General features: G+C 41.7%; 1 protein-coding gene across 1 annotated transcript in view; it reads right to left on the bottom strand.

Moving 5' to 3' along the window:
- DNAH11 (dynein, axonemal, heavy chain 11) overlaps positions 1–14,542 on the bottom strand; it is a 374,558-nt gene that overhangs the window by 229,575 nt on the left and 130,441 nt on the right. Inside the window, exons 31-35 of the mRNA XM_010839026.1 lie at positions 12,394–12,525; positions 10,438–10,598; positions 6,748–6,904; positions 6,486–6,631; positions 1,360–1,476 (exon numbers count right to left, since the gene is read on the bottom strand). Of these exons, the coding sequence (XP_010837328.1) occupies positions 1,360–1,476; positions 6,486–6,631; positions 6,748–6,904; positions 10,438–10,598; positions 12,394–12,525 (713 nt within the window). The remainder of the gene's footprint in view (positions 1–1,359; positions 1,477–6,485; positions 6,632–6,747; positions 6,905–10,437; positions 10,599–12,393; positions 12,526–14,542) is intronic.

Genomic DNA, 14,542 nt, shown 5'->3' with positions numbered 1-14,542 from the left:
TCCAACACCACACTTCAAAAGCATCAATTCTTCCACGCTCAGCCTTCTTCACAGTCCAACTCTCACATCCATACATGACCACAGGAAAAACCATAGCCTTGACTAGACAGACCTTTGTTGTCAAAGTAACGTCTCTGCTTTTGAATATGCTGTCTAGGTTGGTCATAACTTTCCTTTTAAGGAGTAAGCATCTTTTAATTTCATGGCTGCAGTCACCATCTGCAGTGATTTTGAAGCCCAAAAAATAAAGTCTGACACTGTTTCCACTGTTTCCCCATCTATTTGCCATGAAGTGATGGAACCAGATGCCATGATACTCGTTTTCTGAATGTTGAGCTTTATGCCAACTTTTTCACTCTCCACTTTCACTTTCATCAAGAGGCTTGTGAGTTCCTCTTCACTTTCTGCCATAAGGGTGGTGTCATCTGCATATCTGAGGTTATTGATATTTCTCCCAGCAATCTTGATTCCAGCTTGTGATACTCAGGTGGGTGCATTTTATCGCAGGAAACAAAGCTGATTTAAAACATGAGTTAAAAGGAATGGGTTCAGACTCAACAGCACAAGTTCTCTGACAGATTGCTGTAAGTGTATAAACGGGCAGAGTATGTGTGGAAAGCAGGTTGTCAGTAAAGACCTGAACCATTCACCAAGTAATTCTACATGTAGAAATCTATTCTGGATAATAAGCTGAAATAAGGATAATGCTTCATGTGAAGGGATGTTTACAGCCTGCTATTTTGTGATTATAAAGAACCGAAAAGAAAAACACAAGCCCTCCATGTCAGACAATAGGGAATGGTTAAGAAGATTATGGATGAGCCAAGGGAGTGACCATTTTGGAGCTACAAAGAAATGGTATTTCTAAAGAATTTTCAGTAATATGACAAACTACTTATGTCAACACATTAAATGAGAATTAAATGAAAATCATGCCTAATCTAATAACTTAAACTCATAAAACAGGAATTATAAGACTAGAAAAAATATAACAATCATATTTCTAGGTGATAAAATTATAATTTTTTTCTTTATTCAGTTTCATATTTTCCAAATAGTCTGTACTTTGTCAAAATTATATTTATAATAAAAATCATTTTATTATAAATATAATAAGAGCTAGTATTAAATGTTCAATGTACCATGTAAGTTTTATGTAACAATTTTGAGGTCTGGTTTCATATTTCACAAGAGTTAATTTATCATGGTGAAAGTTCTCTCTATAAAGGGATCCCAAAGAAACAATAAGGGGTTTTCCATAGAAATTCTTGAGTAAAAACAAATCATTTAACAGTGCAAACCAGCAACGTTAGGTGGCATGAGCGCTCCAGATGCTAAACCACAAAGCATAACACTTGCCTGAAAAGAGCTTTGAGATTTTCTGGTAATTCAGTTCGACCAGCATATCCTGGGTTCATAGTGATAAATATTCCGACTGATGGCTTCAGTATGATAGCTTCGCCAAGAAATACAAATCTACCAGAAGAAGAATGCTGATGGAATTAAATGTGTTCATTGAATATCAATGCACATTGACAAATGCAAACCACTGCAAAATGCAAATTATTATTAGGAAGCTGTTTATGCTGTGTAATTTTCTTTAAAATTCATAAGCATACATATTTTGAATATCTTGAAGCATGTTTATTAAAAATACACTCCCTTCCCCCAAAGAAATTACAAGTATGGCAAATATCCCTTTGTATTTTAGCATGGCCAGTGTGCTAGAATATAAAAATGAGGACTTGACTACTTCAACAGTTAATGAAAGGTGATGCCATCTTGGACTTCAACATGGGCTGCAATTTCTTGAATGTGATGTGGTACAGATAGAGAATGTCCAGCTCAGAGAGGAGAGGGACTTTTTTCAGTTGTTCCCTTGTCCGTGTGCTCACCCTCCATCTCTCCTTCCCTCCCACTTATTCAACAAATATCTACTGACCACCATTGAGAGGTGGGATTCCCAGGTGGTGCTAGTGGTAAAGAACCCACCTGCCAAAGCAGGAGACATAAAAGATTGTGGGTTTGAAACCTGGGTTGGGAAGATCCCCTGGAGGAGGGCATGGCAACTCACTCAAGTATTCTTGCCTGGAGAATCCCATGGACAGTGAGGTGTGGAGGGCTACAGTCCATGGGGTCACACAGAGTCAGACATGACTGAATACCGTGGTGCTTATGACACCTAGCTCTGGGGCCAGATTGGGAGCATTCAGAGATCAGATATATCACTTTAGGCATATTCCATTCCCTCATCTAATACAAAAGGCGGGGAAGATAATAGTAATATTATCCAGTTTATTGGATTATATGATGATTAAAAGAGATTATGTATATAAATGGCTAAGAGTACAGTGTCTGCATGTGTGTGCGTGCCTGCTTAGCTGCTCAGTCATGTCCAACTCCTGGTGACTTCATAGACTGTAGCCTGCCAGGCTCCTCTGTTCATGGGATTTCCCAGGCAACAATGCTAGAGTAGGTTGCCATTTCCTCCTCCAGGGGATCCTCCCGACCCAGGGATCGAACCCATGTGTCCTGCATTGCCAGGCAGATTCCTGACCACTGAGCCACTAGGGGAGACTGTACAGTGCCTGCTGCTGCTCAGTCACTTCAGTTGTGTCCGACTCTGTGCGACCCCATAGATGACAGCCCACCAGGATGCCCCATCCCTGGGATTCTCCAGGCAAGAACACTGGGTGGGTTGCCATTTCCTTCTCCAATGCATGAAAGTGAAAAGTCAAAGTGAAGTCACTCAGTCGTGTCCAACCCTCAGCGACACCATGGACTGCAGCCTTCCAGGCTCCTCCATCCATGGGATTTTCCAGGCAAGAGTACTGGAGTGGGGTGCCATTGCCTGGAGCATGGTAAATACTCAACAGATGTTAGTTATAACTATGGCTATGTTCAGAAAGCTTTAACAGGACCATTAGGCTGTTGAAGGCCAGGGAGATGGAACATAAAGGCCTGTAGGAACTAAATGGAAGGACAAGCAGAAGCGAACTTTCACACGGGGGTAAACGAAACACCCCCTTCATGGAGCACTGTCTTGTGGCAAAGGGGCTTGTGTGACTCAGTGAAGCTATGAGCCATGCCATGCAGAGCCACCCAAGACGCATGGGTCATAGACGCAGAGAGCTCCACTGGGGGGGGAATGGCCACCCACCCCAGTATACCTGCTGTGAGAGCATCAGGAACAGAAACATCAACAACCTCAGATATGCGGATGATGCCACCCTAATGGCAGGAAGCGAAGAGGAACTAAAGGGCCTCTTCATGAGGTTGGAGGAGGAGTGTGAAAGAGCTGGCTTAAAACTAAATATTAAAAAAAACGAAGATAATGGCATCTGGCCCCATTGCTTCATGGCAAGTACAAGGGAAAAGGTGAATTAGTGACAGATTTCCCCTTTCTGGGCTCTAAAATCACTGAGGATGGTGACTGCAGCCATGAAACCAGAATATGATTGCCTCTTGGCAGAAAAGCTATGATGAACCTAGACAGCATGTTGGAAAGCAGAGACATTACTGAAATGGACCGACAAAAGTCTGTTTAGTCAAGGCTATGGTCTTCCCAGTGGTCACGTACGGCTGTGAAAGCTGGACCATAAACAAGGCAGAACACCAAAAATTGATGCCCTTGAACTGTGGTGCTGGAGAAGACTTCTGCAAGTCCCTTGGACAGCAAGGAGATCCAACCAGTCAATCTTAAGGGAAATCAACCCTGAATACTTGTTGGAAGGACTGATGCTGAAGCTCCAGTATTTTGGTCACCTGATACGAACAGCTGACTCACTGGAAAAGTTCCTGATGCTGGGAAAGATTGAGAGCAGAAGGGGAAGAGGGCAACAGAGGATGAGATGGCTGGATGGCATCACCAGTGCAGTGGACATGAACTTGGGCAAACTTCGGAAGATGGTGAGGGACAGGGAGGTCTGGCGTGCTGCAGTCCATGGGGTCGCAATCAGTCAGACATGACTGGGCGACTGAGAACCAACAGCAGCAAATTAAACACATATAAGGCTTTCTCTTGTTGAGAAACTGAGGGGCTGAAGTGGCCAAGGACCTGGGCCTCCATCATCAAATTCAAGAGGGTAAGAGAATGCCAATTTTAGGATTGTTTCTTAGATGCTAGACAAGGACGAAGAGGTGGACTGTGTATAGTCAAGGTACGAATGGAGAACTCTTCATTCCCATAGGGTCAGGCTGGGGAAGGCAGACGGGCCTGGCAGGCAGCTATGGCAGCAGGACAGGTGGGTGGCTGAGCACTCTGCCATCACTCAGAGCAGGGACAGCCACGTGTCAAGGGCAGGGATCTCGGGGTGGGGGGCTGGAGGGACACAGCAAGATGCTGGAAGGCTTTGTGGCTGAGGCGTGGTCTCATCTCTTAAATCCTCAAACAAAAAGAGAATGTAATAGAACTCAGGAAATCATGAAGGAATCTAGCAGTCTGTACATGGGCCAGCATGAGGATGATCAGTTCACATATATGCACACACAGAGACCCTGGTTGGGAATTTTCACAAGTCCTTACACTGATCAGTTATCTCACTCCCTGTAAGAAAGGATGGCCTCAAAGGCATCTGGGTTACATCAAATAAGGAGATTTTGACTAAACGCTAAATCAAATGTCTGGAAATCACAGGGGAATAACCTCACTTCTGTAGCATACCATTAGGTCAGGGGCAGGTAAGGCAGCAGACACGTGGTAAACACAGGAAGCTGTTTTCCCAGAGCCATGTGGCAGGACTGAGAATTTTCCTAGAAGGTAGAAATATTCAGATGTATCTAAAATAACTAGAAACTTCTGTAATTGGTTAACAGTTTCAAGGGACTGGATGATCCTTCCCTGATGGCAGACTGACATTTTAATGGATAAAACAGCTAGCTGAGCAAAAAAACCCAAAAATGGGGATCAATGGGTAGGCCAGATACATGAGATGGCAATATATACAAAAAAATGGTAGGAAGAAAACCATAATTCGGTACTGCAATACTGATTTCCCAAACAAATCCATCAAACCCTAAGTCCCACTCATGTTCTGTCTCTCAGAGTGTGGCATCAAGTTATGAAGTGATTAGGTTCTAGATCTATTTGACCCAAATAACTGGAAGATGGGAGGGTGTATTCTACTGGGACAAGACAGATAATAATATAGGTCTTAGTTCAAGGACCAAGATTTTGACTTTGGATCTATTAAATACGACAGGCCAGTGAGACTTCAAACTGAGTCCTAAGATGCCCCAAGACAATTGCTGACATTGTCTATGTAAGTCTAGATATCAGAGAAAGGAGATCTGGGCAGCCAGTAGCCAGCACCATCGATATGGCATTGAAAGCCATGAGACTAAATGAGGTGATCAAGGAATGAATAGAGACAGGGAAAAGAAGAGGCCCAAAGATTGTGACATCCTAAAGGAATGTCAATCCTAAAGGAAAATCAACCCTGAGTAATTATTGAAGGACTGATACTGAAACTCCAATACTTTGGCCACCTGATGCAAAGAAAGATTGAAGGTAGGCAGAGAAAGGGGCGATAGAGAATGAGATGACTGGATGGCATCACCAACTCAATGGACATGCTGCTGCTGCTGCTAAGTCGCTTCAGTAATGTCCGCCTCTGTGCAACCCCATAGACGGCAGCCCACCAGGCTCCACCGTCCCTGGGATTCTCCAGGCAAGAACACTGGAGTGGGTTGCCATTTCCTTCTCCAATGCATGAAAGTGAAAAGTGAAAGTGAAGTCGCTCAGTCGTGTCTGACTTTTAGCGACCCCATGGACCACAGCCTACCAGGCTCCTCCGTCCATGGGAGGTTCCGGGAAAGAGTACTGGAGTGGGGTGCCATTGCCTTCTCCGCAATGGACATGAGTTTGAGCAAACTCTGGGAGATAGTGAAGGACAGGGAAGCCTGGCGTGCTGCAGTCCATGTGGTCACAAAGAGTTGGACGTGACTGAGCAACTGAGCAACAACACTGACATGATGCTATGCGTCAGGCACTTGCCCAAGTGCTCTGCATCTAATTCTCACGATAATCTATGAGATGGACACTATGCTTCCCCTCATTTTATAGTCAAGAGGAAATCAGCAAACGAGCAGCCCTGAGGATGAGGGAAAACTCGGAGGATGTGGGATCTTGGAACCTATGTGAAGAAAGTGTATCATGTAGAAGGGAGAGATGGTGTCAGACGCTGCCAGAAGGTCAAGTAAGATCAGGAGTGAGAATTGATCACAGGATTCAGTGTTGCAGAGGGTGTTTATTCTTTAAGTAATTAAAGTAATGTGATACACCTTTCTTGTATTGAACACTCAAACACCACTGCAAAGACATGGGGGGTTATTCAAAATAAATCTTCACAATTAACCAGCCACTCTCATTCCATCCATCTCATGGGACAGGGAGAGGCCGTCAGAGACTGGAGACAAGGTCTCCTCTATTGCTCCATGGTGCTCTTTCTACTTGGAACAACAGGAAGAAGCCACATGCCACTCACCTCTCCTTCCTGTTTCTGATGGCATCGTGTATCATTTTCACTTGCACCGACACCACTGACAGAACTTCCACAGAGATTCGATTGAACTCGTCAAAGCAGCCCCAGGCTCCTGTCTGCACCAGTCCCTTATAGATACTTCCTATGGACTAAACGATGGAGTGAGGCATTAAGAATTTGTAAACAGAAAAGAGTTTTAAGGTATTAGTTTGAATTACTCCAGATGAGGAATAATACTATTAGGCTGTATCATTTTATAACTTACCTTGTAGTCCATTTGCTCTGAACAGTTGAATACATAAACCATCATGCCAAGGGCACGGCCAAGGTCTTTGGTGGTTTCTGTTTTTCCTGTTCCAGCCGGGCCAGCTGGAGCCCCGCTCATGGTGAGATGAAGGGACTGAGTCAAAGTAATGTAACACCTTTAAGCAAAAGAAAACACAAGTATTACAATTTTATATGAGATTCCTAGAAAAAGTGAAGGACAATCCAATATTTTTGTAAGTTTAAGAAGCTATGGTCCAGAATGTAGCTGTAATACAACATGTTGACATACCTCTGATTTGTTCATGGTAAAAGTCAGAATAATATTGTATCAAATTTAATTTCAGGTTGGCTGTTTAAAAATAGTAGAGAAGAAGGCATTGCTTTATCTCATTTCCAAAGAGCTGTGTATTTGAATACAAATGACACTTAATTTGTAATGCTCTTGAATTTCTGATATTTCTAGGTAAACATACTATTAATATGGCAGACAGCATTTCAAAGTATTGTTGATATAAGAAAAATAGGAATCTTGGATGATGAAGAATTAAACACTTCATATTTTAATAAATACATTAAGAGATGAGATGTACAAATATATATAAAGTATGCAGATAATATATACCTATTTCACTACACAAAGCAAATATGACACAGGTAATTTATTACATTAAAAATGTATTCAGGAATTAATTTCAAATGTGTTGTTATGTGTGTTTAGACTATGATAATACTTATTTTTGCAGGAAAGATTCAGATTCTTAGCCTAAGGAAAAATATGCTAAGACAGAATTTAACACTTGTAAAAGAAGGAAAACGAATACCCGGCCAGGACCTAACGTGGGGTTTCTGCAGATTCATGAATTATCTTAGTTTTAGTACAGACAGGGGATCTAGTGGGGGTACCCAGGACCAGTGTCTACTCTGCCATCCATCAAATGTTAACCTTAAACTGCATTTCTGACATCAACCTGCCTCAGTTTTTTCCTCCATAAAATGAGGTTTATTCTAGCGTTATATTAAGAAAGCCAACTCAATGAGGTGGCCAAGTGGTGAAAGCAATGGACGGCTAAGAAAGCCAAAGGTGAATGCCTTAAAAATTCAAAGTACTATGCAAATTGAAGTAATTACCTATGGAAATTGCAAGAGTTTCTATTTTTTACAGCCATCACATTTCAGAGCATCTTACAATGAATATGGAATTGAAAGATCCCTGGCCTAGGAATTACAGCACTTTTTCTAGTGCAGACTATGCCCTAGCAATCTTTCCCTGTGGTTCCTAGTTCCACTGGATCTACGACCACCTATATGCTACAGACTACATTTTCTCCCTGCCTTCCAGCCAGGAGCAGCCAAGTGACCAAGCTCCAACCAGTGTGAAATGCACCGAAATGAGCACACACGCCCTAGGATGCCTCCTTTGAGATGTTTTTCCCCTTTTCCACAAAATGAAGTAAGTGTTCAAGCCATGTGTAGCATGTTGGCCACCCGGAAGCCAATACTGCTGAACCACACTCCTCGGGAATGTCACCCAACTGAGACCCCAGCTTCCATGCTATTGAAGCCCTTATATTCCGGGTCTTTCTGTAACAGCAGCTTAGCCTGCACCCCAGGAAACACCTGTGTTCCAGCCCAAGTCTCTCAGTTACAAACTGGGTGACCTGGGTCTCTGAACCCACCCACATAGGGGAGGAGATGATATTTTTCCAGCCTACCGCACCAAGGGAAGGTCAACACCAAACACGACATAATGGCAGTATTTGCAAGGTATCTTTGTGTTAATGTAAACTATTAGTAAATAATCCTGAGAATGAAATGGGAGAGAAATGAACATACTGTGAACATCTTATACAGCCCTATTCACTCTATAAAAGGAATATTAATCTTCCTTTTTACTTCCAAATAAACCTTACAGTGATTTTCAAATTGGAAAGTTAATATGCTATTGGTCCTCACTATTGATAGACTTTAAAACGCCTCTTCCCTTTTGTCCTGTACCCTGTATCCTTCTCTATTAACAATGGCACGGATACAGCAGATTCTAGGCATTTGCAGTTTTGACGATACAAGTGATTTTGTCAGGCTACAAATTTTAATTTCTCACGCTGAAAGCAGTACGTAAATTAACTAGATAGTGAACACTGACTTTAGTGAGAGGCAAGTTAAAGAGAACTGAATTAGAGAAACAATTACAGAAGCCTTATGATTTATCAATGACATAGTCACAAGTAGATTAATACGTTTAAGAACAATCCCAAAGCTAATGAGGGAATTTCACCAATCTCCCAGGGCACCATTATGACCCCAGGTCGACAGACAGACTTGAAGCTGTCTGCACTTTCATTCCCAGTAACGTATGTGGCATGGTGATAACTGGGTACTTGGGAACATGAGTATGATCTTGAGGTCTGATTTCTCTTTCATTAATGACAAAGACTAAATATGCTTTCTCCCATCAAATAATTTAGCACAGGTTGGAATACTAACAAAGAATTTCAGGTCAAGGTGACATATCCTTATCTCTACAACATTCTGACTGTGTGTATCTATTACCCTGGAGTCAGGAGGCAATGAACTTTTAAGAACCACTTGCTCCTTTGATACACTTGAGCCACACTGGGCTCTGTATCTATCCCATGAAGCAGCCAAGCGCCTTTCCATCTTAGAAACTTTGTACTTGTCTTTACCTGTAACTATCTGGCCGCGGATGTCTGCCTCGCTGGTTCCCTGTTATCATTTGAGTCTTGGCTCCACTGTCCTCTCACAATCTATAGCAGGCTCTCCCTTCAAGAGACTTTCTAACATATCACCCTGTACTATTTTTGTCATAGCATATGGACAACCGACTCATTTGAAAAGACCCTGATGCTGGGAAAGATTGAGGGCAAAAGGAGAAAAGGGCAGCAGAGGATGGGATGGTTGGATGGCATCACTGATTCAATGGACATGAACTTGGGTGAACTCTGGGAAATGGTGAGGGACAGGGAGTCCTGGCATGCTGCAGTCCATGGGGTCGCGAGGAGTTAGACACGACTTAGCGAGTGAACAACAAGTATTACCCCCTAACACAGCTCTGTTCATCTGTTTACCATTCCTCTCTGTTCCCAGCCACTCACGAGCCACACTCCCCTAGACAGTGCGCTTTGTAAGAGCAGGAATCCTGCCTGCTTGATCCTGGGACGGTCCTCAGCACAGTGCTTCAGAAGTACTGTATCTGCTGAACCATTCCTGTTCTCCCTCTTTTCTTCCTTCACTATATGTAACCTTCAGAAATGAACTTACCATAGGCAATTCTTCTTTTTACACTTTCAACAAAAGGATGCGGCGGGAGAAATGGTTAGAAATCCTGATATCAGGGTGTCAGCCATAAATAACCAGAGAGAATGGACTCTGAGATCAAAGACGCTGCCTTGAGCCATATTAATGGCCCGTGGTTTCATGTTTCTACCACACAGTACCTGTCATTATGCTTTTCTAATTTGGTTCTCTTGTCTCTAACACCAACATACACTGTGCCACTCAGTTAGTACATTTCCATACTGCTTTTATAGAGTTTCCCTATTTGTTCCACATTTTCCTGCAACCCTTTATTTTCAGCCATCGAAAATAATTATTTTGAGACATCTTACCCATGCTAGGGGACTTCTTTTGACTCGGCTTTTCCCATCTGACTTCAACTTATCATTGTTACCTGTCAGTCAGAGGAGTGATCACAAGTCGAGGGCTGTTTCCTAAATATTCATAGAAGTACTGGAACTGGGCATCGCAGATATTTACGAGACAATGTTTCTGGGTATCCTCCCACCGGTGACGAAGCTGAGAGAGCCAAGCAAAAGCCTCGGGAGTGACGACCTGAAAACGTCATCTGATCACTACACACGAACACTGAAAGTTTTAAGGCCACAAATGTAATCCATTAATTAACTCTGTTGAGTCCCATTTTACTCCTAAAAAATCTCACAAAAGGGAAATCTCTTACATGCTCCTGCAAACTGTAATTGCGTGTAAATGGTTGAATACTTAATCAGAAATATGTGTGTAGTAAAAGTCTTCGTTTTAAGAAGGCTATTACTGTACAACAACATCAATTTCTTGATGCAATGCTTTTTCCTCTTTTGTGAATCACCCTAGAGGATTGGATCACTTTGTGACTTTATATTCATATCAGTGGAATCAGATGGAAAAAGCACATAATCCATTATTTCAGCATGTCAGACGTATAAACAAACTACACTTTCAACCAAGTCCATTCTAAAATTGTTTTGCTTTTATTACAGATTTCCACTCCATTTTTCATTAGGTCAAACAACAGTATTTTTTCATTGCCATTATTTCTTATTTTACTCAATTCTATCCATTATTTCCTAGTTTGAAAAATAATTTCAGTCTCTTTCCAGATCCAATGTGACCCAAGGATTTCCTAGGAATCACTTGAAGTTACCAAAATTATTATCTGCTCATTGTCTATGTCTACCTGAGTCTCCACATTGCATATTTAGGCACACCAAATGAGCAGGAATTAGACAAAGTCTTTATCTCTTTAAGTACAAAATAAAGAACATATTTTAAATTAAAACTGCTGCTGCAAGCAAACCATCACTGATTAAAATAATGATAAAATATGCAAGGTCATATCAATGGCTCATCATCAAAATGAGAACACATGGTAAGAGTATTTTGCAAGGATAAATTTTAGATTAGGATTTAAACAACATTATTCAGTAAGTGTCCTGAGCCTGGATCAAGAACTGTTTCTTTTTATGTTCACACGAGGAAGCATTTGCTTGCACTTTGTGGAGAGAATTAAAATTCGCTTTGATTTTAATAAAATGAGAATGAACTAGAAAAACAACAGAAAATATGTCACAATATAAGCATACCCTCAAACCATGAAGGTAATTACCACCCTCAAAAAAAAAAAAAAAAAGAAAAGAGAGATTTGGAAAAAGTAGTTTTATGGGCATGGTATGTCAGTTTTGTTCACTAGACGATCGTACTTCTGACATTTTAAGTAGGAGTATATTTTGAAAAAAGGATGAGTAATTCTCTTTCCACATTAAACACTGGGGGTATCAAAGAGATACATGAACTTTTTAAAGAGATAAGGAAAGAAGGTAAACAATGCATTGAAAGGAATAGAAAGTAACTACTATTTTTTTTTTTTCAAGTAATTTAGCCTGGAATGGAAAAGACAAGGGGTGGCCAACATTTCTCTTTCTTCAAAAAGAAACTAATCAAAGGCACAGAGAGATGATTGAGGTGGCCCACAATCTTACTGCTATTGACGGGATAAGCCACAGAGGTGGTCACCACAGGCCAATGGGCAAGATGCTTAGGTGTAGAGAAGACACAAAGCAGGGAAATGAACACATGACTTCTTGGAGGTCCCACATCCTGGCTTAATTTTTGGATGATCTGAATTAGAGGAGCCTTATGAGGCCAAATCCCTGGGGATATCACTTGGGGTAACTCTTTTAAGGATAATATATTTGTTAACCCATATAAAATGTATCCAAAGTAAGTACAACCAATTTCTTAGAACTAATCAAAAATACCAACTTAAAAAAATTGCTTTCTGAGAAATATTTTTGACAAAAACACCACTTTTAGTAAAGAGCAAAAAATACATGAAATCTCTACAACTTGCCTTCTGAGAAATAAGTTTTGCCACCACGTCTCTGGCATGGACATCGATGGTACAAATTGTCATGATCTTCTGCCTGTCTCCAGGTAGAAGTTCTCCCAGCAGAAGTGCAATCAGTGTATTCAACTGAGAAATCTAGAAGGAATTTTTTTAAAGGAGGTAAGAGTTACAAATATAGAATTTTATAGCCCAACAGTCTTTATAATTGTAAAAAGCCCTTTAGTTTACAAAATTATTTCAAATACATTGTCCCAGCTGGCCCTCCAACAACTGTAGGGGTAGGAGTGGAGTGGGAGGAAGGGATTTAATTAATTAATTAATACAGAATAAATATTACTACTGCCCCCATCCCCCTACCTCCTGAGCTAAGACTCTGAGAAGACAACTCAACCTGTAGAAAATGACAAAGCCAGACAAAGAAGCAGGGTTTCCTGGTTGCAGTGACCTGACTATCCACGTAACCATATCTAGTCTATGACTTCAGTGGAATAGTAATGACCATAAAATTTTAAAAGGTCAAATTGAGCTAGCTTCTGTCAAAGTATAGTAAGAATTAAAAACAAAGTGCTTTTTTGATCGGTTGGTTTTCTGTTTTTTGTGTTTTTGCATGGAATATAGGGTGATTACTGAGAAAAGCTTTCAAATGTATGGCTGAAGACTGCTGCACTTAAATCTTATTCATACCCCTGGTGCTTCCTTGGTAGCTCAGCTAGTAAAGAATCCACCTGCAATGTAGAAGACTCTGGTTCGATTCCTGGGTCGGGAAGATCCACTGGAGAAGGGATAGGCTATCCACTCCAGAATTCTTGGCTTCCCTGGTGGCTCAGCTAGTAAAGAATCTGCCTTTGATGCAGGAGACCTGGGTTGCATCCCTGGGTTGGGAAGATCCCCTGGAGAAGGGAACAGCTACCACTCCAGTATTTTGGCCTGGAGAATTCCATGGACTGTATAATCCACAGGGTCACAAACAGTTGGACATGGCTGAGCGACTTTCACTTTTCACTTTCATATCCCTGATGGCGGTGGTTTAGTCACTCAGTCATGTCTGATTCTTTGTGACCCCATGGACTGTAGCCCACCGGGGCTCCTCTGTCCATGGGATTTCCCAGGCAAGAGTATTGTAGTGGGTTACCATTTTCTTGCCCAGGGGATCTTCCCCACCCAGGGATTGAACCCAGGTCTCCTGCATTGCAGGCAGACTTTTTACCATCTGAGTCATCATGGAAGCCACATTCATATCCCTATGTTTGCCTAAATAAGAGTTGTCTGGTCCAGCAATTTCTGAGATCAATATATTTCAAACTAATGGTCTCTCTTCCTAGAATGGAAAGAACTGGAATGGAATCACATGGAATATAAAGAAATAAGGATGCTGCATTATAGTAGTAAGAACATGAACTGCTTTATGAGTGTTATTTCAGTTTCACACTGGAGTGTATACAGATGTGTGTAAATTAGATCTGATATAAACTTTCTTAATGTTAATCATGGTCGGAAAGGTTTGATGGATACTATCTTAGGTGGTCATTTGGCTAGCATGCTTATTTGCATACAACAGTCTGGTCTTACTCAAGGTTTATTAACAACAGCGGCAACAAAAACCTGCCTTATTCCAGGGTAGCACATTACAACACAATACTGTCCCCTTTACTTTCAGTTCAGTTCAGTTGCTCAGTCATGTCCGACAATTTGTGACCCCATGAATCGCAGCATGCCAGGCCTCCCTGTCCATCACCAACTCCCAGAGTTCACCCAAACCCATGTCCATCGAATCGGTGATGCCATCCAGCCATCTAATTCTCTGTCGTCCCCTTCTCCTCCTGCCCCCAATCCCTCCCAGCATCAGAGTCTTTTCCAATGAGTCAACTTTTCGCATGAGGTGGCCAAAGTACTGGAGTTTCAGCTTCAGCATCAGTCCTTCCAAAGAAATCCCAGGGCTGATCTCCTTCAGAAAGGACTGGTTGGGTCTCCTTGCAGTCCAAGGGACTCTCAAGAGTCTTCTCCAACATCACAGTTTAAAAGCATCAATTCTTCAGCACTCAGCTTTCTTCACAGTCCAACTCTCAGATCCATACATGACCAAGGGAAAAACCACAGCCTTGACTAGATGGACCTTTGTTGGCAAAGTAATGTCTCTGCTTTTGAATATGCT

Source organism: Bison bison, unplaced genomic scaffold, assembly GCF_000754665.1.
Source record: "Bison bison bison isolate TAMUID 2011002044 unplaced genomic scaffold, Bison_UMD1.0 scf7180017864109, whole genome shotgun sequence".
Taxonomy (NCBI): Eukaryota; Metazoa; Chordata; class Mammalia; order Artiodactyla; family Bovidae; genus Bison; species Bison bison.
Note: the sequence above shows the minus strand (reverse complement) of the source record. Positions and strands in the feature narration are given on the sequence as shown.